This window comes from Tympanuchus pallidicinctus, unplaced genomic scaffold, assembly GCF_026119805.1.
Source record: "Tympanuchus pallidicinctus isolate F22 unplaced genomic scaffold, pur_lepc_1.0 scaffold5, whole genome shotgun sequence".
Lineage (NCBI taxonomy): Eukaryota > Metazoa > Chordata > Aves > Galliformes > Phasianidae > Tympanuchus > Tympanuchus pallidicinctus.
In genome coordinates, this window is record NW_026294769.1 from 28722130 (window position 1) to 28746458 (window position 24329).

The following is a 24329-nucleotide window of genomic DNA, read 5'->3' on the forward strand; positions in this document are numbered from 1 at the left end:
TAGTTCCATAAATAAAACAATGACTTGCCAATACCATTATCTTTTGTTGTATACTATCAATGGTTTTTAAACTGTACATACTAAATAACAGAGAAAGCACTTATTCCTTATTACTGCTTTAAACTAGCATGTATTAAAAGTGGAGATTAAGTAAGTTCATTCCATTCACTTTCATGCTCATGATGCTCATGAGATTATCAGAAGTAATTGTTTAATTCTCCCACTGAGATCTATAAAGTTGTATCAATTGGAGCACTGCTAAAAATAGTATTATAAAAAGGAATTGAACTCAATTCTTTTTCCTTCTTTTAATTTTCTCTGCTCCTTTCTACTCTCTCGCTCCTTGACTTTGATTCCCTGTTTTCAGGAAAACTTATTAATATTAAGAAGTTCAAGTGAGGTAGAAATATTCTTGACCATATTTTAGCTGATTTAGACTTACTGACAAAATGCATATACATAAAGTTTTCATTTAAATTATTTTTACTGCATTTAATGTCAGCAGTGCCTGAGGTTCTGCAAAGGCTATTACAAAACAGCATAGTCTTGTGTTTGAGGGCTTTGGTATTTGAGCCCTCAATTGTAATATACAATGTCTCTCTGAAAGTAATGCCTCCTATTTATTTTCATGGAAAATACAACAGATACAAAGAGCACAATAACTGTTTGGTAGAGCAAATTCTCAGCTACAAAACACTATCTTTCAACATAGTCACCACCATTAGCTATGCATTTTCACCAGCAATGTACATGAGCCTGCATGCTGCACACATAAATATCTGTGTATCTCTTCACTGTACCAGTGAAGGTGATCTGCAGTCACCATTGCCACCGCTGAGCGTACCACCCACCACCTCCCTGTGCTCACACTCACTGTTTAGTCTCTATCAACATTCAGTAAGTGTCAGTGAATGTCAATGGCTGCCATTTTTCCTCAAAGAGAAATTCAGTGACACTCCTTTGCCTCATGCACACTTCCATTTTGTCAGACTGCCCCTCTGCTGCCATCTGTCACACAGCAACAAAATGTAATGGAATACTGGTGGCTCGTCTCAGCCTCTTCAGCCATACCACCAATATCCGCTTCTGATGTCATGGGCCAACATCTTTAAAATAGAAGTCATTACTTTGGGAGCAACTTTTGTATATTGAAAGCAGGCATATTTCAACAGTAAGATGTTGAAATATTGAGTAAATACTGAGTCATGGCCTGAACTGATTGAGCACCTGGGGAAAGGACTCAGTCAGCCCTGGGAGCACAGCTGAAGGCAATTCACTTGTGTGACCTGAAGGGGTGCAGCCTGGCTCCACCTCTCTTAGACTTCATTTAAGGGGTGACTGTCACTGGAGAAGAATCTCTTCTAGAGATGCCTTCTTGGTGAAGCTTTCCCTTGTGAGCTTAGAATCTTCTGATACAGGTGAGCAATCTTCTTCCCTTCCTTTATAGCATCTCTCTGTCATGCTGGTCCTTCTGTCATTATATCTTTGTTGTAATGCCTTCCCTGTCATATTGATCTTTCTAATTGCTACAGGTGTTCTTTTATTGTTTTCCATGTCTCAGCATAGTGAATTGTGATGACATTATGGATAGAGTGCATACAGTGATGATAAACTCAATATCAGAATTGGTTTTCCTATGGCTATATACATGGAGTACCTGGAAGTATCTGTACAACCAGGATACATGGCATCTAAATTCAGGGTATCACCATATTCATCCCATTGTAGAAGCTTCAGAGAGAATCCTGTGTGACTCCACCAAATTGACAAAAGATCACTCACAAATCAAGTAAAGATCATTTGGTCAGTCATGTACAAATGACAGTTTAATTCCATGACATTAGAAAGCTGAACTGTATAATTCAAGCTGTAGTATGTATATTCATCTTTCTTATTCAGTTATCTAACATCAGACAGGTATACATAATGGGTAATTTCATCAGGTAACTTGTTCAATGATTTTTGCTTCTTCCTGATTTAAAAGTTATTCTTAAAGCAATTTCTGAAATGTTTAATGTATGTTCATTGTTCTGAAAAAAATGATTTCTATGAATTACTTCCAGGATGTTTGCAGGGCTTCATTAGAAGCATTTTGTATTCAGAAAATAAGCTTTATTTTTATTTTACCTGCATATTACTGAAATTATTTCCTGGTTCTTAATTGAATAACTCCTACAGTAATTCTTGTCAGGTGGCATTTGTCTACATACCTCAATATACTGGTTCAAAACAAATTTTGCAGAAATATTGTTTAATCTTTAAACTTGCTTCCAGATATGTTTTGTTTTTTTTTTAATTGAATCTATGTTCCCCCCAAAAAAGTCATTTAAAAAAATCCACTTAAGAAGCAGAAGAGCATGAGCAGATTGGAAACAATTTACATGCACAAAATCGTGACAGGAAAAAGAAAATGGAGTAGCTCTATTGTTCAGTGTTACGGTCCTGTTACACTCTGCCTTTAGGTCAGAGGCTTCATACTGTTAACTGTGTTAACATTTCCTTCTTTTTTTTTTTTTTTTTTTTTTTCTTTTCTAGACTGAGTTGGAAGGGACAGGTTAAAATAAGGAGGACTGAATTTTGATCTAAGCATGTGTGTTTTCTTCCAACCCAATGAGCTTTCAGCTTCACTTTCTGAGCTGACTTATTTCATAACTTCAGAGAGGTCTCTTGTTTATTCCATATGTTTTCTACCACACAGAAGTTCATTGGCTTTGGGTATGAGCAGAATGTTCTTAGTGATGATTCCTTCATATCTCTCCCTACTCCATCACTACAGAAACCTGGGTAGGGAATGCAGCTGGCAAGTATCAAAATGTGATGGTGAGGATTCTTGATCTGGGAAGACCTGAAACATGTTCACAACAAGTTGGAGTAATCATACTGGTGACATTTCTTGACTGACAAGTTCCAAAGTAACAATATGGCTATGAAGTAAGTTTTACAACAACTTCCTACTGATCACTGTTACTGGTAGTTGCAATTGTGTGTATTTTCTGAGGCTTTGAGCTACCAATTGAAAACCAAGCTGGGTGACCATCTGCAAACATAGATACTCTAATGCTTCTATGTTTTTGTAGAATTCACTTTTTCCTCTTCTTAAAAGAGTACAACAGACTTGGAAAAATATTTTTAAAGGAAATCAATCTTTAATTCTGTTAAATGGGATCAAGGTCTATGAGTAAGATTGCAGCTATAGAATATGTCTTATAAAATGAAGCTTCATTAAATTAAATGAGTTGGGTGCTCTTCTGTGGGGAAATAAATATTTAGCTTGGTTTCTAAATAGTAAGGAATGCAAAGTTTAGAAACAGTTTGCTGCTCAAAACAAGTAAAGCCACACAACCTTAGTGTCACTGCTGCCGTAGGCGTGGGTCTTCTGGTTGCATATACTTGGATTGGACTGTAGTGCATAGGACTAAAAAAAAAAAAAAGTTTTGTCTGGCTTGTCAGTGATTATTCCGTTTTCAACGTAGAGGCAAAAAAGCTCTTGAGATCATGAAAAGCTCAGGCAATAATTTAGCTACAATTTCTGTTGCAAAGTGCTGTGTTACTGACTTGCACAGCAGTTAATTATGTTGTAGAAAATGCGTTAGTGAGCCGTGCTGTTGAACATTCTGCTGCATAACTGGCAGCTTCCATTAGATCTCTGGCAAATAGACACTAGATTCTATAGTTGTTCCTTAACTTGGACACCTTATCATCCTTACCATGAGGATCAGATGCTTTTTTTAGAGCAAGGTGTCCATTTTCCCTATGTGGCCAAATTGCAGAGCATGAAATTACTTTATCTTAACAAGAAAGATACTATACGTTGCATACATTGAATATAGGTTTTATCCGCTGCGTATTCCATTCCAACTAGTAGAACTGAGTCTTCAATATTTATAAGACCGTTGTCTTACAGGGATCTATACACCTGAAATCTCCATAGGGATTAAGGTCATAAATTTAATCATCCTACAGAATAAAAAGGATAAAATGCAACATCTAAATGTATTTGTGGTATACTCTTCAATGCTGCCTGCATACTACTTACTGAATGATTCGGTTTAGTATATTCTCTTGCATGCATGTCATACAGACAACCTCCTGATAACTTTCTTTCTGAGAGAAGAAAATATTGATTAGCAGTTCCAAATTCTCCACGAGTTCTCCAAGTGATGTGCTGTACCTTTCTGTGTCAGAGTGGCTCTGTGTTCTGTAATGCGGAAAATGCATGAGCAGTCTAATTATACATTATATCAGTACTCACTGGAGCATAACAGAATTTCTAAGAAGCTAAGTACTGTGTGTGCAAATCAAAAGAGTGGAAGTGCAGATGATCACAGTTAAGGATTTCTATTTGTAGAGCCAAGATTTTTGTATGCAATCCTGCCCATTGCCAGTCACACTTCTAAGGGAATGGGTGGGGGGGAGGGGGGGAAGGAGAAGTGTGTGTGTCAAAATACTGACATAAGGTCTGCAAGAATTTCAGCAGCAATATGATGTATTTAGAAATGACTCAGATTAATTACATGCTAGGTTCCTTTAATGACTATAGCTTTTGTGACACTCCCAGTGAAGAATCAACTTACTATTAGCCACAGAGATGAAGAAAAGAAACCCAAGCCTAGACCTTCCACGCAAGTAACACCATGTTATTGATTGCCACAGCTGCTCACCAAAAGCACATGGATGAAAAGAATAATCAAATGTAAATGTGAAACTTTTCACCATAAGTATACGCAAGCAAAAGGGTGTTTGGATACAGACAGGAAAATAAAATAGAGGCATCTGTTCTCATTAAATCCAGTTCAGGGGAAAGGGGTCATCTCTTGTTTTTTGTGTGTGCATGCCTTTCCAATGGGACTTCTCAGAGATTAGCTAGAGTTTAGTTACCTTTTTACTCCCACTTCCTGATCTGTAAATGTATATGGATGCATTTTAGAAGATGCATCCTTTTATTGGAATCTAGATTTTCATTACTGTGGTGTAATTTAACAGAAAAGCCACACAGGATGGCTGCAAAATATCAAGACCTTTGGGATAAAGTGATGTACTGCTAAGTGAGGAGCACGTGGAAGACTGACGCTCAGCATAAACATATGTTCCCAGTGTGTGTAACAGTCTGAGAAGATGGGAAAGGAATTTCCCTGGGAACATCTCCTAGCGTGCAAGAAAATAAATAATCAAATGCTGAGGAAAATTTGCTGCTCATGGAAATACGGAAATGGGAATCTCTTTGTTTGCTATAGTTCATAAAATGGGTGCAACTCTACAAATAGTATTGCTAAAAAGGGTATTTCACATCCTCCCACTTCAAACAATAACCCAGCACTTTTTGGAGAGTCTGCTGTGATCTGAGTTAGAGGTCTAAATGTAGATTTCGATTTCTGCATGTGATTAAATGCATTCCTCAACTCAGAGCCGTACATACAGGATGTTGTATGCTGAGTGCCATTCTACTGCATATCAGCCCTTCATTTTCTGGAGTTGGTACAAAGCTGAGGATTCAGAAGCTCCATCTAACTCATTGAATGATGTCTTACAAGAACTGCATTCACTGAATAAAAATTTCCTTAGTTTCTGAACAGGCACTGGTTAAGATGCTGTTATCCTAATGGCATTAATTAGGGCATTTCTGTTGGCATGTTGCACATGAAGTAGTTATGTTAATCACTTTTCAGATATTACTATATATCACGTGCATGTTTTCTATTTAAGCTACAAAGCTGCATAAACTGACTTACATATCACTGCAAATCATAGAATCATAGACTGGCCTGGATTGAAAAGGACCACAATGATCATCCAGTTTCAACCCCCTGCTATGTGCAAGGTCACTAACCACCAGACCAGGCTGCCCAGAGCCACATCTAGCCTGGCCTTGAATGCCTCCAAGGAAGGGGTATCCACAACCTCTCTGGACAACCTGTTTCAGTGTGTCACCACCCTCTGAGTAAAAAACTTCCTCCTAATATCTAACCTAAATCTCACCTGTCTCAGTTTAAAACCATTCCCCCTTATTCTACCACTATTCAATGAGTTATTGTGTGTTAGGGACACTGTAATGGCAGCAAAGATTAATATATTTTTGTACTTCTTACTTGAGGCATCCTCATGAAAACAGAAGCAAATATAATGTGATTGATGGAAATAATAAGCATTCTTCAACCTTACATTTCTGCATAAATTTTTATTCTTTATTCCATGTCAATAGGTGTTTCTGGTTTGCTGTCTTAAAACTGCTATTTCACTGTTTATTAATATGCAATATGTTCATCAATTATCTTGTCTAATTTCATGAGTAATTTAATGTTCCTAGTTTGGACAAGAAATAGCTAGTTCTTATGGTCTTTAATCACAATTGTACATGATAAAAAAAAAATTCAGGGTCTGTCCCTGTAAATGTTTCTACTGCGATTGCGGCAGAAAGGCTCTTATAATGCATACTATCTACGTCTAAGAGTTGGGAATAAATAGTTTTTACTCTGAATTACAATTTCTCTCACTTTTTAGAAACTTTACCATCACCCCTTCTCACACAGATTGGTGGCTCCCATTTCTTTTTTGATTTGGTTTGTCCATCACTCTGTGGCTCAGGTAATGTCCTTTTTTTTCCTTCATTTTTCAATCTGCTATTCCTGGAAAGCTTTATCTTCCCCCTTTTTTTATTGTAATCTTTTGATCTTTTCCTTTCTAAGCGTACCTCCTTTGTTTTTCCCTATCTGTTCCCTTGATTCCTTTTGGGCAGATCATTTTATCTATTTTTTCCTTATTTCTCCAGCACTTTGTCATTTATTGACAGCCAAGACTCAAAATGAGCATAGAATTGAATTTTATCTTTTCTCTTAAACTTTTCCACCATCCTACATGCCATCCAAGCTCACACAGCACTGCTTAGCCAAGCTTGTTGTATCTTCCTCCACAATTTATGGAAAGCGCATCTCTTTCTCTCTGTAACAGACAAATGCCATTTTTCATAAACATTTTCAATTTTTAAGAATTCTTGCCCAATCTCCTTAGCATCCATATTCCAGTCTGTCCAAAACGCAGCTGGTGACATTGCTACTCTCATAAGTCAAACCATATTCATATTTTTAAAACTCATCTTTACCTTCAAGATGTGCCAGGCCCCCGCCCATAAATCAGATTGTTCTTTGTGTTTCCTCAACCCAACCATTCTACTCCAATAATGTATTAGGATTGCGTATTCTTAATTATTCTATTACGTCCCTTGTACCTGTCATGACTTCACTATTCTGTGAATTATTGATCCTTTCAATTCCTTGTCTACATACGCTCATTTTCCACAGTGCGAAAAAGAAAAAAGAAAAAAAAAAAGAAAATGAAAAATTAATAGCCATACAGATTTAAAAAAAAAAAAAAAAAAGGAAAATACATCAGTAGTTCTGGGGATGTTTCACTTTACTGCACTTCTTATATAGCACACTTTTCTATTGTTAACCTTAAGATAATCAAGATTAATCATCTCTGACTGATGCATGATTGTTAATGGATTAAAATAAAAATTAACTGGCTAAAGCCTTATTTTCATAATCCTCGAAGTATGAGTTATAGATATCTATTCACAGAGACCTTCTATTTCTACTTGTCTTTATATCCATTGCTGGTATTTTTTTAATGGGATATTCTTGGTCAATTCACATTTTTAATGATCTGCTACTACATCTCTTTGGATGTTCTCTGTTACACAGTCTAATAGATTACATTTTTAAGGAAGTTGGTAAGGATATAAAATGTTCTTTAGAACTGAGTCTGTCAGTATAGTCAAACTGACAAGGTCAGCTCTCTGCATAAATTATTTTTGTTCCTTTAAAAGAGCCTTAGACCACAGTTCTCTTCAAGTAAGCCAGTGAACTCATCCATTTGGAGTATTTGAAGTGCCTTTTTGTGGTATTTTAAAAGCTGGATTTTGGAATTCAGGATCTCCTGAGAATGAAAATTTTCTGCATTGCAGGAATACAGTGAGGAAGAGTGAAATGAAGGACATTCTAGCTTTGAAACATGTTGAAAAAGCTCACTACAGTTTCAGGAGAACATTTAAAAATGTTCTGATGAAATGCAGAATATGCTTTTTCAGACTTCTATCAACTGAAACTATTTTAGAAAACTTAATAGTTGGTAATTTGCCAGTAGGTACAATGCATACGATCTGTTAAATAATGAAGTTTATCTGAAAGAACATTGAAGGAACAAGGTGAAAACTGTTTGCACTCCATGTATCCATACTCCAGGAAAGATCTTAAGAGTGACGTTTCTGGATGTATGACTTGATGAGCCATGCTGGAAGGGAATAAAACAGCTGAGTGACTCACATTCCAGTTGTGTGTAATCTAATAGGGCACCCTCTAAAGTCTTCCATAGGCCCGTGAGGAGATGAGATAGCACCACAAGGATGTTTTGCCACATCTGAAACCCTGTAATTTATACATTAATAGCTCAGAGATTTCAGTAGCATTTGTGTACAGCCTTTTGCTAGTGGTTGAGCTGGAATGAGGACATCTGACTTCAAACCGAGTCCTTATTATATCACTTGTGATGAAGATTTGCTTTTTCACATTGTAATCAGTAGTCTGTAACACTGTGGGACAAACAACTGAAACTGGGTATTGAGCGTTGAAATCCCTTAAACTGTTAAAGCAATGTACGCATGTTGTCTATACTAATTCTCCTGATGGTAGAGAGTGTATTGGTATTTAAATACTGCTTAGCACTCTGAAAAATTATGGAAAATACACTCAAACTATGCATTGTAAGAGTAAGATTGTATTTTTACAAATAGGAGTAAGTAAACAGTAGTTAAAACAAATTAACCCAAAAGTAAGCAGATAGTTTGGCTTCATTTTGATGAGCATAGAAATGTTTAATTATTTTACAATTAATTTGAAAAGATATTGCAGAAATAAAATGTTGGTATTGTCTGTAAATATTTACAGCACAGGCAGGCAACATGGATATAAAACTGCACCTGAACAGATATGCACTGGGGCCAGAAGAATATTTCCCAGAAGTTGCACCTTGCTTTGTATTTAGCCCAGAGTAAACACAAAACACTCCATTAAGGAGATGATCTCTCTTAGTGCATTCATTTGGTCACAAAAATAAGCAGGTGAGCAATTAAGGGCTCTTCAGAGGTCCCTGTCCATGAATGCTTTCAGGACTGAAGTCTTAGAGTATGGACAGTGATACTTATCTTGCCGTGGATTAGTGAGCAATGGTTAGTTTCATATCAGAAAAGGTTCTTGCATCTGTTTTCTAGCTGGTGAAGTAAGATCATTTTGCTTATGTGTTACTTAGGTATCCCATATCACTATTGGTATGGGGAAAAAAAAAAAGATGTAGAAAGAATCAGAGAATATTTGTTCCAATTATTTTTGTAATTAAAAACAGTAAAGGCTAAACGTACATTGTTGTATTTCATTCTTTTAGGCCTTTCCCTGAGATCTGCCTGCTGCATAGCCATACTTATTAGATGACTTTGGGACTTGCATTACATCAGCGATGAAGGGTTTATCTAGCAGCCGTAGTCATCATGGGGTTACCTGTGACCCTCCGTGTGACAGCCTGCCACATCACTCGGACAGGAAGCCATATTTGTTAAACCCGGTGGACCCCCATCCTGCAGACCACCCCTACTACACTCAAAGGAACTCTTTTCAGGCAGAGTGCATGGTGCCCTACAATGATCAGATTGCCAGCAGCACGTTCCCTCGGAGACACTATAACTCCCACCACGAACTCAAGGACGAGTGTGCTCTGGTTCCCCATGGCACTGCCAACAAGACTAACCGCATTCCTGCCAACCTTTTGGACCAGTTTGAGCGGCAGCTGCCTCTGAATCGGGATGGCTACCATACTCTGCAGTACAAGCGGACTGCCATGGAGCACCGCAGTGACAGCCCAGGGAGGATCCGGCACCTGGTTCATTCTGTCCAAAAGCTCTTTACCAAGTCCCATTCACTGGAAGGACCATCCAAGGGGAGTGTCAATGGGAGTAAAGCGAGTCCAGAGGAGTCACAAACGATGAGGTATGGGAAGCGCAGCAAGAGTAAAGAAAGGCGATCAGAAGGTAAGCCCAGATCCAATGCGTCAGGATGGTGGAGTTCAGATGACAACTTGGACAATGATGTTTGCATTTATCATGGTCCCAGTGGGGTAATGACCATGGGAAGATGCCCTGATCGTTCTTCTTCCCAATACTTTATGGAAGCCTATAACACTATTAGTGAACATACTGTGAAGTCATCCAGAAGCAATAATGATGTCAAATGCTCTACCTGTGCTAACCTGCCTGTGAATTTGGACTCCCAGTTAATGAAGAAAAGCTCTTGGTCCTCTACATTAACCGTGAGCAGAGCCCGTGAAGTTTACCAGAAAGCATCAGTTAACATGGATCAGACAGTGGTGAAGGCAGAGACGTGTCAACAGGAACGGTCATGTCAGTACCTCCAGGTACAGTGTGGAGAGCTGATTGCTGTTAATTGTGCTCTGCCATGTTACAGGTGTTTGTGGGGGATGGAGGTTAGCTCTGATATTTCAGCTTTCCTGAGAGGTATCTGATCACCAAACAAGGGGTGATATGGCTGAAAATGAATTATTTTCTTTTTCTTTCTCCTTTTTATTTCATTTTATTTTTATCAGCATTCAGCATTTCAAAGAAACAGTTTGTGTTGGTACAGGCTTAATTTTTTTCATGTGGGAAAAATAAGACCATTTTGTGTACTTTTTGCATTTATAAAGCAGTCACAGTAGGGGTACAGAGAATGTGATCTTGTAGTGCTTGTAGTTAGCATTACAATGTCAATTAACTGAATGTTACCAGGATACAAATTCTTTGATTTCTGTAATTTCAGGATTTGACTCCATTTACTGCTTGTTTTATTATGAAAGCTTTTGAGACCCTTTTGAGGAACTTTGAGGAACCTTAATACTTTCTGCATCAGGAAAAACCTGTGTTCCTTTTTGCCACTGAATATAAATTCTCATAAAATACTTATTGCAAAGTGTCCAGATTTGTTTATCTGGCTACCCCTGTTTTCCATGGCTTTGAGTCAAAAATACAAAACCAAAAGGTTGAAATGATTGCTTGTTCTGATTATACATTTTAGGAGTACATCACCTACTCCCTCACAAGCTGTTTGCAGTTAATACAGCGTCACTATTTTTCACCAGTATTGTATCTTTAAATGTCAAGAATCAGATGTCTGCTCTTGGAGCTATCATACTGCTGGTGAATGTTTGTGGCAGGAACATGGATCAGAAAATATTAAAACAGTTTCATTCCTAGAAGAGCTGTGGATAGCTTTTATGCACTTTAAACAGAGCACTTATGGCACATCTAAGTGTGTGTGTACGATGGAGCAACGTTGCAGAGAGAAGAGAGAAGACCATGAGGAAAAAAGAGGTTTGCTAAGACAATTTGGTTTCATTTTACTGTAGTGGGACTGTTGTCTATTTATATAGAAACTGTAACGAGTTTTCTCATATGGGTCCTTTAATGTCTTCCACATTCTGTTGTTTAAGTCAGTATGCAGAGAAAGCGTAGGACTGAGGCATCCACATTCTAAAAAATTATCATGAAAAGTATTAATGAATGGCATGTAAAATAATTCTAAATGCCAGCTTCTGGGATTCTAAGCTTTAAATGTAAAGAAGAGGATCAGTGTATTTTCTGTTAATCTCTGGGGGATTGGGGTGTGGGAAAAGGGGGTAATATGAACACTCAGTATGTTTATAGCTGTTAATAGGGACTGGGTAGGTTTCCGAATAGCATCAGAATATTACAATAAGGTTGCAATTTTTTGAGATTTATTGCATTAAGTCTCTTTTGTCTGAATTCTGTAAGGAAAAGAAATTGTTATTTTAGACTTGATTGTTGTGATTACTTCGGACCTTCAGATTTCTTTTATTGATGTTTTTGTTTACTCTTTCAATTTTTCCTCTCCAGTTTTGATAAAATAGCTGAAAACTCAGTATGTGACCAGATGGCAGGAAAAGAGCAAAAAACTGTGCCAGCATTAGCTTTAAACGAACACCTCCATAGGGACTTTCAGACAATGTTTAACTGATGGGAATAGACTCTGAAGTGGAATTAGAGGATATTATCTTTTTCTGCATGAAATAGATGTCCAACAGCTGTCAAGAGCAGAAATCAGAATAACTAAATCCTCACTTTGTTTCTTATCCTGATTATGTACTCATGTTATGTACAACTGTATTGTTGTGGTTTTCCATTTCATTTCATTTTTTCCAATTCTGTGCTTGTTTAAAAAAGGTCAGGGAAGTATAACTGAATTGAAACTGCTAAAAAAAAAAAAAAAAAAAAAAAATTATAATCTTACCAGATTCTGATTAGCATTGGAAATATTCAAACAGAACATGATGGATTTAACGGAGTAGACTGGGATTATTCTTCTCCCCTGGGAGCTTAAAAAGATAACGAATGGATACAGACAGTGAAAACTCATTCTGTGTTGTTGAATTCATCCCATTGCCTTCGCTGCATCACTCATCTTTTTACGCTTCAAGCCCTCTGGGACTTGGACTCTGTTTCCTTTTGTGTTTCCCTAGTGCCCATCACAATGGAGGGCAGAATATAACTGAGGCCTTTTGGCTGTCCTGTAATGTAAATATATATTAACAATGGTAGAATATCCCTCTGTCCATGGGCTGTTAGAAGCATTCTGAATATCTGTTCTTTTCCGATGACCTTCTAATCATTGTACCAAAGGACTGACGTCCTGTGTTGTTAGAACAATGAGGAATGCACTAAATGAGATAAAAGGAACTTAGCTGCAAATTCATGTCGGTACTGGACAACTCTGATAATGATTTTAATTAAATAATGCCTCTTTGTTGCTTTATTTAACTCATAGTTATTTAACTATGTTAAATAGATGCTCTTATCAACTCACTTGTAATTTAAGCCATTGTTTATTGCCCAGGACATAAACTCTCTGATGCTTGAATGAAGGCAACTATTTTGTCCATGCAAACTGTTCTTGTGACAGTAACTGGATTCACTGAAGTAGTGATGCTTTCTCAAAGTCATAGTACAAATAAATAAATACAGAAATAATTCTTGATCCCTGTAGCTTTGACTATGTCAAAAGTCATGGATAAAATCACGTGCGTTTCTGCCTGAAACAGTTTTTACCACAAAAGTATCTGGATGAATTCTCAGTGAAAAGACATGGCAATAACAATTATCTCACTTAGTGTGATATTTTCCACAAAGCCATTCTGTGAAAGGCGCTGGCAGTTGCTCATGTTACAGATGGGCTTATTTCTCATAACTTGGAATTTGGACTGTGTGCAGCATCCTCCTGCATCGCAGCCTTCCCTTACCCCAGCAGGCTCTGCTCCCATCTTGCTTTTGAAGTGCAGTGTCCAGCCTCTGAGTTTGAGGGGAAGGAGCAACCAGGGAGGCTTGGCTCCAGTCTGTGCCTTTGTGATTTCAGAAAGGGGTACTGGCTCATGGGATGGTTTAAAATGTTCACACAGATTTTTCTTCTCAGTGAAGTTTAAGTGTTGGAATACTTTTTCTCTCTTCTCTCTATTTCTCCTTTCAAGAATGAGGAGCTGTACAGTAGAAAGATGAGATCCTTTACTGAGCTACTTTTTAATTCAGAAAAAGTGTTTTTATTTAATAGAGGTTGGACTGATTTGAAGTAAGGTGAGAAGGAACTCTTTTTTTTTTTCTCTTAGCTATTATTCAAAACTGTTTTCCTAACTTGAGATAATAATATACAAAGCAGTGGACAGCTTCCACTTTTCTAGTAGCTTCTCATTTGTAATAACTAAGATTAAGCAAAAGAAGACAAAATATAACAGTCATCTTTTTCTGCAAACAATAGAGTCTAAATGCACTAGTAGATATTTTTGACACTTTTGTTTCGCTATGAATTGATGATTATTGAAGTATTGAAGTAAGAGTATCAAATACATGGCATAGTTTGTCTCTAATTATAATTTTGCTATTCATTATGCCCTGTGATTGCTGCTCCCTCTGTCCTTGATCCATTTGTTAAGAGATGGAGAAGAATTCAAAGGATTATATTTTTCTTATTATTCCTCTTTTCTTCCAATGTGAGTCAGTCATGTGTTTTCTTTTGACCCCCTTTGATGAGACTGAAGTGAGTTGTGTCAGATATTCAGGGCTGAGCAAGGACGTTTACTTCTGAAAGCTGAAGTGCAGTAGGTGGGGACGACTGTGCTATCATCTGAGCTCTGCATTTGCATCAAAATCCTTTGGTGGGAGACTATGGGAAATACTATAAAAACTGTAAGCCAACTTTCTGGATGTGATAACCATTTCCTGGTTTTTCGAAGACTGGATCTGGTGGCGGACGATTCTGGTTGGAACAGTGCTCAGTTTCCTATGAGAAGACTGATGGTAATAGGCAGGATGTCCCGTAGTGTTAAGAAACCCAAATAGTTAAAGTTACTTGCTTTCTAGTCTTAGAAAAGGCACTTCCCTTGTTTCTCAGGAGACGGTGCTCGTACTGAGTCTCTTTCTGCTGTCTGTGTCCATGGGTCGCCAAATATACGGTATGACCTCATCGTAAATCGGGACACTAATAAGGATCAGGATCTGTCATAGTATTTGTTCATGTGGCATGTTTAAGTTCCAGTGTTCGTCCTTGAGACACAGAAGTTCGTTAGGTCTGTTATCTATGAAAGTCAATCTGCATTTTCATCTGTTCTCTACTTTTGCTTCATTTGTGTGGTCTGCATTTCTGTCACCACTATCATATTCAAATTAATCTTTCAGTATATCCTTGCATATATGTGGAAGTTGTGTTTTAATGTCCACTAATGATGATTTTCCATTTTTCATGCATCTGAAGACCTGTGTTTTTCTCTCTTAATCTGCATTGAATTAAAAATAAATTGTCTGTGGTTCCTCCTACAATTTACCAGTTGGATTTAAAAAGTATATCAGGTGCAAGTTTTTATGATGATTTTATTCAACTCATATAGTACATAGTTTTTGCAATAAAGTGAGCGAAACAATTTAAACAAGCAATTTTGAAATAAAATGCCACATGTTATAACATAGTCTAGGGCATGTACCAGGTAAAGGAATAATAAACATATAGGAATTGTTAAATGGCTGTGATTTTTAAACAAATTACAAACTAGCTACATTAAAACTGGAAAAAAAAAAAAAAAAAAAAAAAAGAGGAAAAAAAAAAGTATTGTTCACACAAAGCTAATTTATTTCCCTTTGAAAAATGCTAAGGGATGGTAAGCATGACTAATGAATAAAGTTACGGAATTTGGGGGCACTTGGAGGTTATAAATAAAGGGGAAAAATTGCTTATTTTTTAAAAAATACTTTAATAAAAATAATTCCAATAAACACATTGGTTTTAGCCTACCTGCAAATGTTGCTAAGATGCCTTTACTATACTGATAGATAAAGTAAGGAGAATGTTTCAGTGCAGCTATCTTCTTCATCCTCACAGTGCATGAATTTGCCTTTCCAAAAAAGTGTCAGCTGAAAGAATGGAGAGAATAATATTGCTGTATATTTCACCTTAAATACTGCTGTGTTCTCATTCAGTTAATTAAAATCTGGACTGACCTTTGGCTTCTGAGTAATGCGGTAATGGAGGCCATCTAAGTACTAAGAGAGCACAATGTCAGTACATCACGTGTAGCTGTGATTTTATCTGCCCATGCTTCTTAGGTTGTCATTTTCTATCCCTTGGCTTTATCCTCATCCTGTAACTTCTTTATATTGAATATACTGGCACTAATGTTATTTTTTCCAGATTAACTTGAAGAATGATTCTCAGTTCATCCTGTTAGCATTCTTATGTTCTCATAGCTCATTCACCAAAGAAAATAATTCAGTTCCTTTTTTATATTGTTGGCACTATAGAGGATTTAACATACTTGGGTGACACCATGTTATATATACTGTTATTATAGAAAATATTTGAAAGCTACAGTTTCAGCTAAGTGAGCACTTGTTATCTATTTCAGTTCCTCATGGTATAAACATAGATAAGATTTGATTCAGTCATTGATTTGACTTCTTGTAGTACAAAATATCTGGAGTGTTCTAATTTGATTATTTTCATTAGTTTTACTGGAAGAAAAAAAAGATAAAAAGAAAATAAAAATGTTTACAAAAACCTTCAAGACAAATCCAGTCAAGCAAAGAGGATCATTTCAATCTACATCCGAATTCAAAATTCCTAACGTTTCCTGCAGGGACTTGCTGAGTGGGTGGGAAAAAAAGCACTGAGTGGTGACATGCCTGCCTTATTCAGTGTGAAATAATAAGGCGTATTTCTTCTACATATAGTTGTTGATTTTGTTTATTTCTCCTTTTCAAGAGTGGAATTTGTAGCACAGATCTTGAGTGGGGAATGCCACCATGTCAGGAGGGTGGTTTGATGTATGGCCAGCTGGCCATGGTTTCTGTCCTGCTCAGCAAAGACTCCTGCACTGTATCTGTTGTTCAGCTAAGCTTCTATCTAGTAGTGAATTAAACAATGTGAACATGAATCTGTTGTACCCTGTTTCTACTTTCATGCACATACCCTGGGTTAAGGTAATTGACTGTTTTGTTTGGGCGGAGGGCAAAGTGATTTTATGACTTAAAATTGTAGAATCATAGAACTGTTTGAATTGAAAGGGACCCTCAAAGGCCATTTAGTCCAACTTTCCTACAGTGAATAAGGACACCCACAGTTAGATCAGGTTGCTCAGAGCTCTGTCCAGCCCCACTTTGTGTGACTCCTGGGACAGGGCATCCACACCTCTGTGGGCAACCTCTTCCAGTGCCTCAGCACCTTTATTGTAAAAAAACTTCTTCCATATATTCTATCTAAATCTTCACTCTTTTAGTTTGAAGCCATTTCCTCTTGTCCTATCACAGTGACTTCTGAGAGATACATATATTTGCCTTACCAAAGGCTAAGCAATATGCAGTGTGTATAAGACAGTGTGAGAGCTTTGATAGCTCAGGGCATCCAGAGATAGTCTTTAAATTGTTGCTGAATATTTCATGCAAATAAATTTCTGTCTAATTTTGCCTTAATGACATAACCTCAACCTGTTTATGATTTTTTGAGGGGAAATCTTCTAGATATCTTGGACTCTATCAATTCACTTCCCATCAGATATGAGTCAAGGCCATGACATTGATTCAGTATCCACCGAGACTGTGCTGCAGAGCAGAGGTGACAGTTTGGTGTTATTTAGAAGATGTACTATTAAGACCTGAAACCAGTAATATTTCCCTAGAACTGATCAACAGCTTCTTAGCCAAATATATTTCATTGCAGTAATCCAAAAGAAAACACCGTGGAAGTTTCAGTGAAGTCTGGCCTCTGTATACTAATATGGGACAGAAGCTAATAGTCAGCTGATGATGGTAGGTTAACTGCATTACTTACAGTTGTTGCTTGTGAGAGCATAATGTTAGCAAAGCATCAGAGATGTTCCAAATCTAGTCAAGCAACAGAAACAGCAGCAGGGCTTTTTCTCTCAAAACACTCTCTTTATCACATCTGTTTCTCTTCCAAGGATTCAGATTCAGCAACACATCCTTCCATCTATGAGCCAATTTCTTGCCAGGTGATAGTGGGCTTGTAATCATATGTTGCAAAAGAAAGGTAAAATTTCATCTCATTTAACAATTTTATTTTTTTTTTTTTATGCAAGCTAGTCAGTGTATGCAGATGCTGAAGTGACTGGAAAGAGAAGTGATTCATCCCAAAGAAGGTATCTAGTGATGAAAGAACAGTTCTCCGTTCTAGTCGTGAAAAGTGTCCCTTCAAAGACTGAAATTAATGTTAGCAGTCATTCTGCAGGTTCCTGCTGTCCTTGGGAGAGGAGGAATACCTCATTATAGCCAATTGCCCTCAAAAGGCTGCTGGAAGCTGCAACTGAAAGCTTCAGGGGTTTTGAGAAAGATGAAGTATGAGTATCACTGAAGTAGTTTTAATTCAGAACCTAAACTCAGTCTGTATGAACTTCAGTTTCCCTTAGGTAATAGAGTCTATAGCTGTTGTTTGGCTTTCTTTCTGCAGAATCTGTTTGAGGCAGGCAAACTTGGAAAGTCCTTGGCTGTAGTCAGAGTGACCAAGTGGCTCTCTTTCCTGTAGATTGGATTTTTACATGTAAAACAGGAGGAGAAAATTAATTTTTGGAGTCCAGTGGTGGTTGTTTTGTGCAGGAGACACATTTCCTAAGACAGGAATTTAGAACTCTACTGCTGAAATCATACAAACTAAATCAAGAGCTGCTGCAGATACTGAAAATATTAAATTTATCCTAAATGGAAGCATCCTTCCTGTCTTCCTTTTGGAAAAGTCTTGAAACTCGGTAAACACATATTGTTATTTAAGGCTTGCAAGACTTCCTTTTTATTTTGTGTACTTCAGTTATTTTTAATGCATGCACACTGATAGACTGAAATACTGCTTACCTTTATTGGTCTGATTAATTCCATGGGTGCTGGGAATAGGCTTAGTAAGAGGAAGATGGCAATTGACACTTCCATAACAAGGCACAGAAGAGGCATAATAACAGCTAAGGAAACTAAATTGCATGAGTTTGAAAATCTGCACTGAACAGTCATTAAGCATTGTTCTTTAGTCGTGTGATTTCATTTCATTAAGTATTTGCATACTAATAGAAAGCTAAAGTTACAAGTCTACTGCTGTGAGTGATTGTTAGCCACTCCCTTCCAGTCCTTGTGTTTACTTCTGTAGTCATCCCCATTGCTTTGGCATAGCACAGGGAGAAGCCTTAATGTTTTCAGCTGCAATAAACCAAATCAAACTACAAATCAATAATGAACTTAATTTGCTATAGAGACAGTCTCTTTGCTATTTCATCCAATAAGGTAAGCTAATAACAATTCTGGGGGGGAAGGGGGGAAAGGAAACTAGGTATTCTTATTCTTTAGAGCTTGAATATAACATGTTTTCTTTATCTTTGTCCTTGCATGGTAGGTTTATTTCACATGCTGCCAAGTGCGAGCTTCTGCAATGAATGTCCAAAAACTGTGAAGCCCCTGTACCTATTTGCTTAGTTTCTTTATTCAGGGACTTAGATTAGCTATTAGGGAAAGAAAAAATAAAATAAAATAAAATAAAATAAAATGCTTAAAGAAGTTGGTCAGTGATTTCAAAGGGACAGAGTTGATTTTTCACTCTAGTCTGGCTAATGACGAAGTATGACCACTTCCAGAGGACCATAAATTCAGTTAAACAGCAGGACAGATAACCAGTACACTGAATGAGGCTGAATCCAGGTTTGCTGGATTCATGAGATTTGCTGATGGCAGCATGTTATCTGCATACTCTTCTGTTTACAAAACTTGTATGTCATTGAATTAAAAGAATATAGAGTCCAACTCAGTCTTCATATTTGTAACAACCATTTTATTTCAAAGTGCCTATTGAAGAACTGAAGTCATAATTTTCAGTAGGTTGTCTGGCTCAGTGGCTATTGCTGTATATTTTGTGTGTATTTCAAGTAATACGCTTTTTCTGTTTCACTGGGCTGTTTTGTATAATTAAAGCACACTCTTGATTTTTAGATTTGTAAAGAACTGTATATGATCTTAAAGACCAGAATGAAATGTTTCCAAGATCTTTTTTACTTCAATAGTGTGAATAATAATAGTTCTATTTTAATAAAAAACAATGATGTTCATTGTTAGATCTGAGTTTAGTTCTTTCCCCTTTTTCATAAGAGTAGAAACAATCATACAAGTGAGTTCTGTTTGATATTCTGATACTGAAAAAATGAGATTGCCAAGGTAATTGGATAACACAATTTTCTTAAAAGCATGAAACAGCTTTATCTCAGGTGTGTCAATCTTAATGCCATTAATCTTCTGAGGCAGCTGTTACCATGCATATGCACTTGCATGCAGCATAGTGTGTGACCTTGCAAGATAGAATTGTGGCCATTCAAATGAAGTAAGAGCCTGTGGGAAAATCTCAGCAAACCTCCTGAGTGAAAAAAATGAAAAGGAGGTTGACATGAGTAATTCCCCCAGTGTTTTTCTAGCTCAGCAGAACGAAATGTGCTATGTTTAGTACCATACATACTGAAACTGAATGCAAGAAATAATATGATCAATTATTTTTCTTAATTAGTATTTTAAAGAGGGTTTTATGTTTTTCTTCTTTCCCATAATGCAAGTGCTTTACTGTTGACAGTAAATTGCATTGCCTACTGTAAGCTGCTGCAGCCATTCATATTGCCACCAATGAAAGCAGCTCTGAAAATCAGGTCAGTTCTTTCATCAGGTATTGCTCAAGGTATTTATACGTAGACACAAATATAAAAACATTTGCGTTATTTTATGTCTCTATTTTCTATTCAGAGAAATAACTATATTAAGAAATGCTGAGCTTTAAGGATTGTTTGTCCTACCCATGAACTACGCAGATAGTGCTTTAAGATCCTTTCATACAAAGCACAGTCGAAGCAAAGATCAACTACTTGTAAAACTTGCATTTCTTTACCTTGCAAGTGCTCTCATACAGTTACACGATGGCTCACTGTTTCCTCCTAATCCATCTTCTGAAATCAGGGTTTCCAGCTCTTGTGAAACCGAAATAAAAGAGGAATTGGGTCCACATTTCTTTCCCTATTATTTCTTTAAATAGTGAAACCTTATCAGGGGAAAAAGAAAATAAACAAGAAATGCTGAACCTTAAATATCCTCATATCTGCAGTAACACTGGGTGAACTGTTTAACTGACATAGCAGACCCCCTCATTCCCTCCACATTTGGAATCAAGTTTCCATTACTGTGTTTTGCTGCACCTTTAAAAGGCAAAAGAGCTACTGAAATGATAGTGTGCTGTTATTTATAAGCTGCCCTACTTCCCTGAGCAAGCAGAGCTTGAACTGGAGACTTCCTCCTGATCATCTCATACAATTTGTGCAGCTAGGGGCTTTAAAGCTCATCCCAGGGCACTTCTATCTATCTCCAGTGTGTGCATGTGTAAATTTTTGTGGCAAATTCATTGCAAACAGCTTTCAAAACATGGCCTGTTGTATCTAAATCCGTTTGAGAAGCTTTGGGATTAAAAGTAATGTACTTTTCTATGGGATTATTGATAACAGAATTTAGGAATTTCAGAGTTATCGTGCCCACAGAAGCTATATCTCCTCAGTACTGCAGCTATAAACTACAGCACTAAATTTATTTGGTTGTCTATAATGTAATACAGCTACAAGTGTTCACCTTGCCTGAATTACGGGTGCTGTGTGAGCACTACAACTTTACTTCCTCTGGCTTTTGCTCAGTTAAGGACACCAATCCTACTGTCATACTAACATGTTTTATTTGCCAGCTAAACACACTGATTCAAAATTTCTTTTAATGAGAAATAGCACAAATCTTTACCTAAAGCATAATGAATAAAACCTTAAACAGATAGAAGTACATGTCCTCTGAGCAGTCATGGATTCTCCATTATGCTTTTACTTGGCCATGAAATACCTTCCTGAAAAGTGACTGGATTTCAAATCCCGAGTGAAGGCCAATCATTTCATCAAAATGTCAGCGAAGCTTGGTTTTTCTCTCTTAACTCATTTCTTGTATGAGTGACCTGAAAAGTCAAGGCTGACAAGCAGGAGCTGTAGGCTCCTGAGTGTACATGGGGGCTGTTACAAATAAAGATTGAAGTTCTTTGTATACTGATGCTGTAGACCTAGAACTAATGCAAGAATCAGTGCTAGAGGAGGAGTGCAAAATGTTCCACGCTCTTGTATGTCAATAATCAAAACCACTACCAAGTACTATATTCAATTTGCACATTGCAAAGATGAGCACATCAAACAAGGGTATCATCAGCTTTCCTGATCTGAGGCCTAGACGTAAACTCAGAAGTCCCTAGAGGTAAAACACTGCATATGTCTTTTTACCTGAAAAGGAAATTTATCAAGGCTGTATATTCAGTCCTCCGATGTGTTCTGAAAACACTTCTTGCTCTCAGTCTGTAGACTTTAGAGTTTTCAGTCTTCTCTTAACCAGAAGGATATTTTAGATGTTCTTAAGTGTATTTATTCAATTATTTCCTATAAATACAGAACTCTGTATACATTTGCTCAGTAAGAAATGAGCTTGACTGAACATATATTCTTGCCTTACAGAACATATATTATTGAAGACCATGGAAATATATTTGGGGAGGGAGAGGGGGTGAAGGGGAGGATACGGGAGAGAAGAGAGGAAAGAAATCCACAGAAGGAACAAAAAGGGAAAAAAATAGTAACAAACTGCATGTTGCTGGAATGTAAGAATGTAAATTCTTCACAGAAGTAGTGTTTCCAGAATAATTAACTAAATGGTATTTGAGGGGGAAAAAAAAGAGGCATTTTGGTTTTAAAAAAATACAAGGAAAATATCTGGTTAAATAAAAATAGGAGTAGTTGAGAAGTCTGAGTCCTGAAACAGAACACAGAATCATGTTGATAAAGATATAAACTAGATTACACTTTCAGGATTAAATCTTGAGGAATCAAGGGAAAAAGTTAGATATTCAAGTGAGTTTAGCAGGGCCAGCTGTGACCAAGAGAGATTTGGCAGAAAAGAAGAGGGCTGAAAGAATTCTGGACGTTCTGGAAGGCTGTAAAACCTGATATCAGCAGCAGAAAACAGCCAACAAAGGAAGAATTTTGGGGAGGTCTTGAGCTTGTCATCAGACGGGAACAAAGCAATGGTGTAACTTATTTGGTCAATTATAATCATTAATAAGCCCATGAATACTTAGAGCCATCCTTTTTTTTGTTGTTGTTTACAGAGTTTTTTTGGATTATAGTTTGTGTGAGAATAGTTTGAATTTGATGCCATAAAATATGACCTACATTGCCAATAAAATGTGAAAGTAATTACAGCCTCTGGATTTATTTTTGCATTGGGTATCAACAACCAAGCTGTTAGCAAACAGTTCAGTATTCCAGTTATAAACATGCTGGTGTGTAAATGCTATGGCTGAAGTTTATGAAGCAATGGATACACAAGATATTCACTAGGAGTTAAATGTTGCTGCTCATAGAAAGGAAACATTTAGTGATTATCTTGGTAAGTGCTGGTATTTATAAACTGTAGGACAAATTTTAAAAACCCAGATTTGAGGTTGTTTAATATGGATTATCAGCAAAGTGGCAAACAAATTTAAAGTCATAACCGGTATTATATAAATCAAACGTAAAATATATTTACCTAAGAAGTGCTTTTTCAGTTTCACCTTTTCTTTTTAAAAGGATTCTGTGAAATAACTTCAGGACAAATTTTCAGGAGCCTTGCTCTAAAGTACGTTCTTTCTGCTGTTGCAGAAAAGAGAAAGGTGTTGGTCTATGATGGTCAGAAGCCCCAAAAGCAATGGAAGGGAGAAGATAGGTGGGCAAGAGAAGTGCACTCTTGGGTTGTCCCCTGCTGTGTCCCTAAATCTCGTGAACACACATTCCCAGTGTTTCAGATTTCCACAGCAAAGAATGGGCAATACAAACTTCAGATTAAGAGGAATATTGAATATAAGTAAAGAAAAGAATAGAGAGTTCTATGACTCAGATATTCAGGCTAAAGTAATTCAAAAAGAGGATCTGTACGCACTGATGAGGGTTTAGTTAATCTAATTATGCTATACAAGTGATAGTATTATAACTTCACATTTGCAAACCTGATTTTGTGATTCTTGAGACATAGTGACTTTAAGTGTGTCTTGAACCAAAAATCAGTGTGGCATGTTTGGATTCACATCTGAAAAGACTGCAATTTAAATTCATATTTCATCTTTTTGTGCCTCGTCAAGAATACCCTGATCTAGTTTGTAAATCCTTTGAATGAAAATGGTAGTTGCCAAAGAAAAATAGGGATCCTCCACTGCAAATGGCATTCTTCAGTTAAGTGGGACTGAAGATGGGCCACTGCCCGTGTGAATTTTTGTGATGTTTCCATGACATCTTAGCATGATCAAATCGTGCTGTGAAACCGCATCGCAGAGAAGTATATTAATAAAAGTATTGGGTTTGTAACTGCAGGTTCCTCAAGATGAATGGTCTGGATACACTCCACGAGGCAAAGATGATGAGATTCCCTGCCGGCGGATGCGTAGTGGCAGTTACATCAAAGCCATGGGGGATGATGACAGTGGAGACTCAGACACAAGTCCGAAGCCATCTCCAAAGATTGCTGCACGGAGAGAGAGCTATCTCAAGGCCACCCAGCCATCCCTTACAGAGCTCACCACCCTCAAGTAAGTCAATCTTTTTCTACATCATTTAAAACTCTTCAATAAGACCTATATTGTCTGCTCATCTTTGACTGCTATTCA

At 37.1% G+C, this 24329-nt stretch overlaps 1 protein-coding gene across 3 annotated transcripts in view; it reads left to right on the top strand.

Annotated features, from left to right (window-relative positions):
* DLGAP1 (DLG associated protein 1) overlaps window positions 1-24329 on the top strand; it is a 368791-nt gene that overhangs the window by 228720 nt on the left and 115742 nt on the right. For all 3 annotated transcript variants that reach the window (XM_052703449.1, XM_052703450.1, XM_052703451.1), the window contains 2 exons: window positions 9433-10455; window positions 24037-24251. In XM_052703449.1, the coding sequence (XP_052559409.1) occupies window positions 9505-10455; window positions 24037-24251 (1166 nt within the window). In that variant the 5' untranslated portion in view covers window positions 9433-9504. The remainder of the gene's footprint in view (window positions 1-9432; window positions 10456-24036; window positions 24252-24329) is intronic.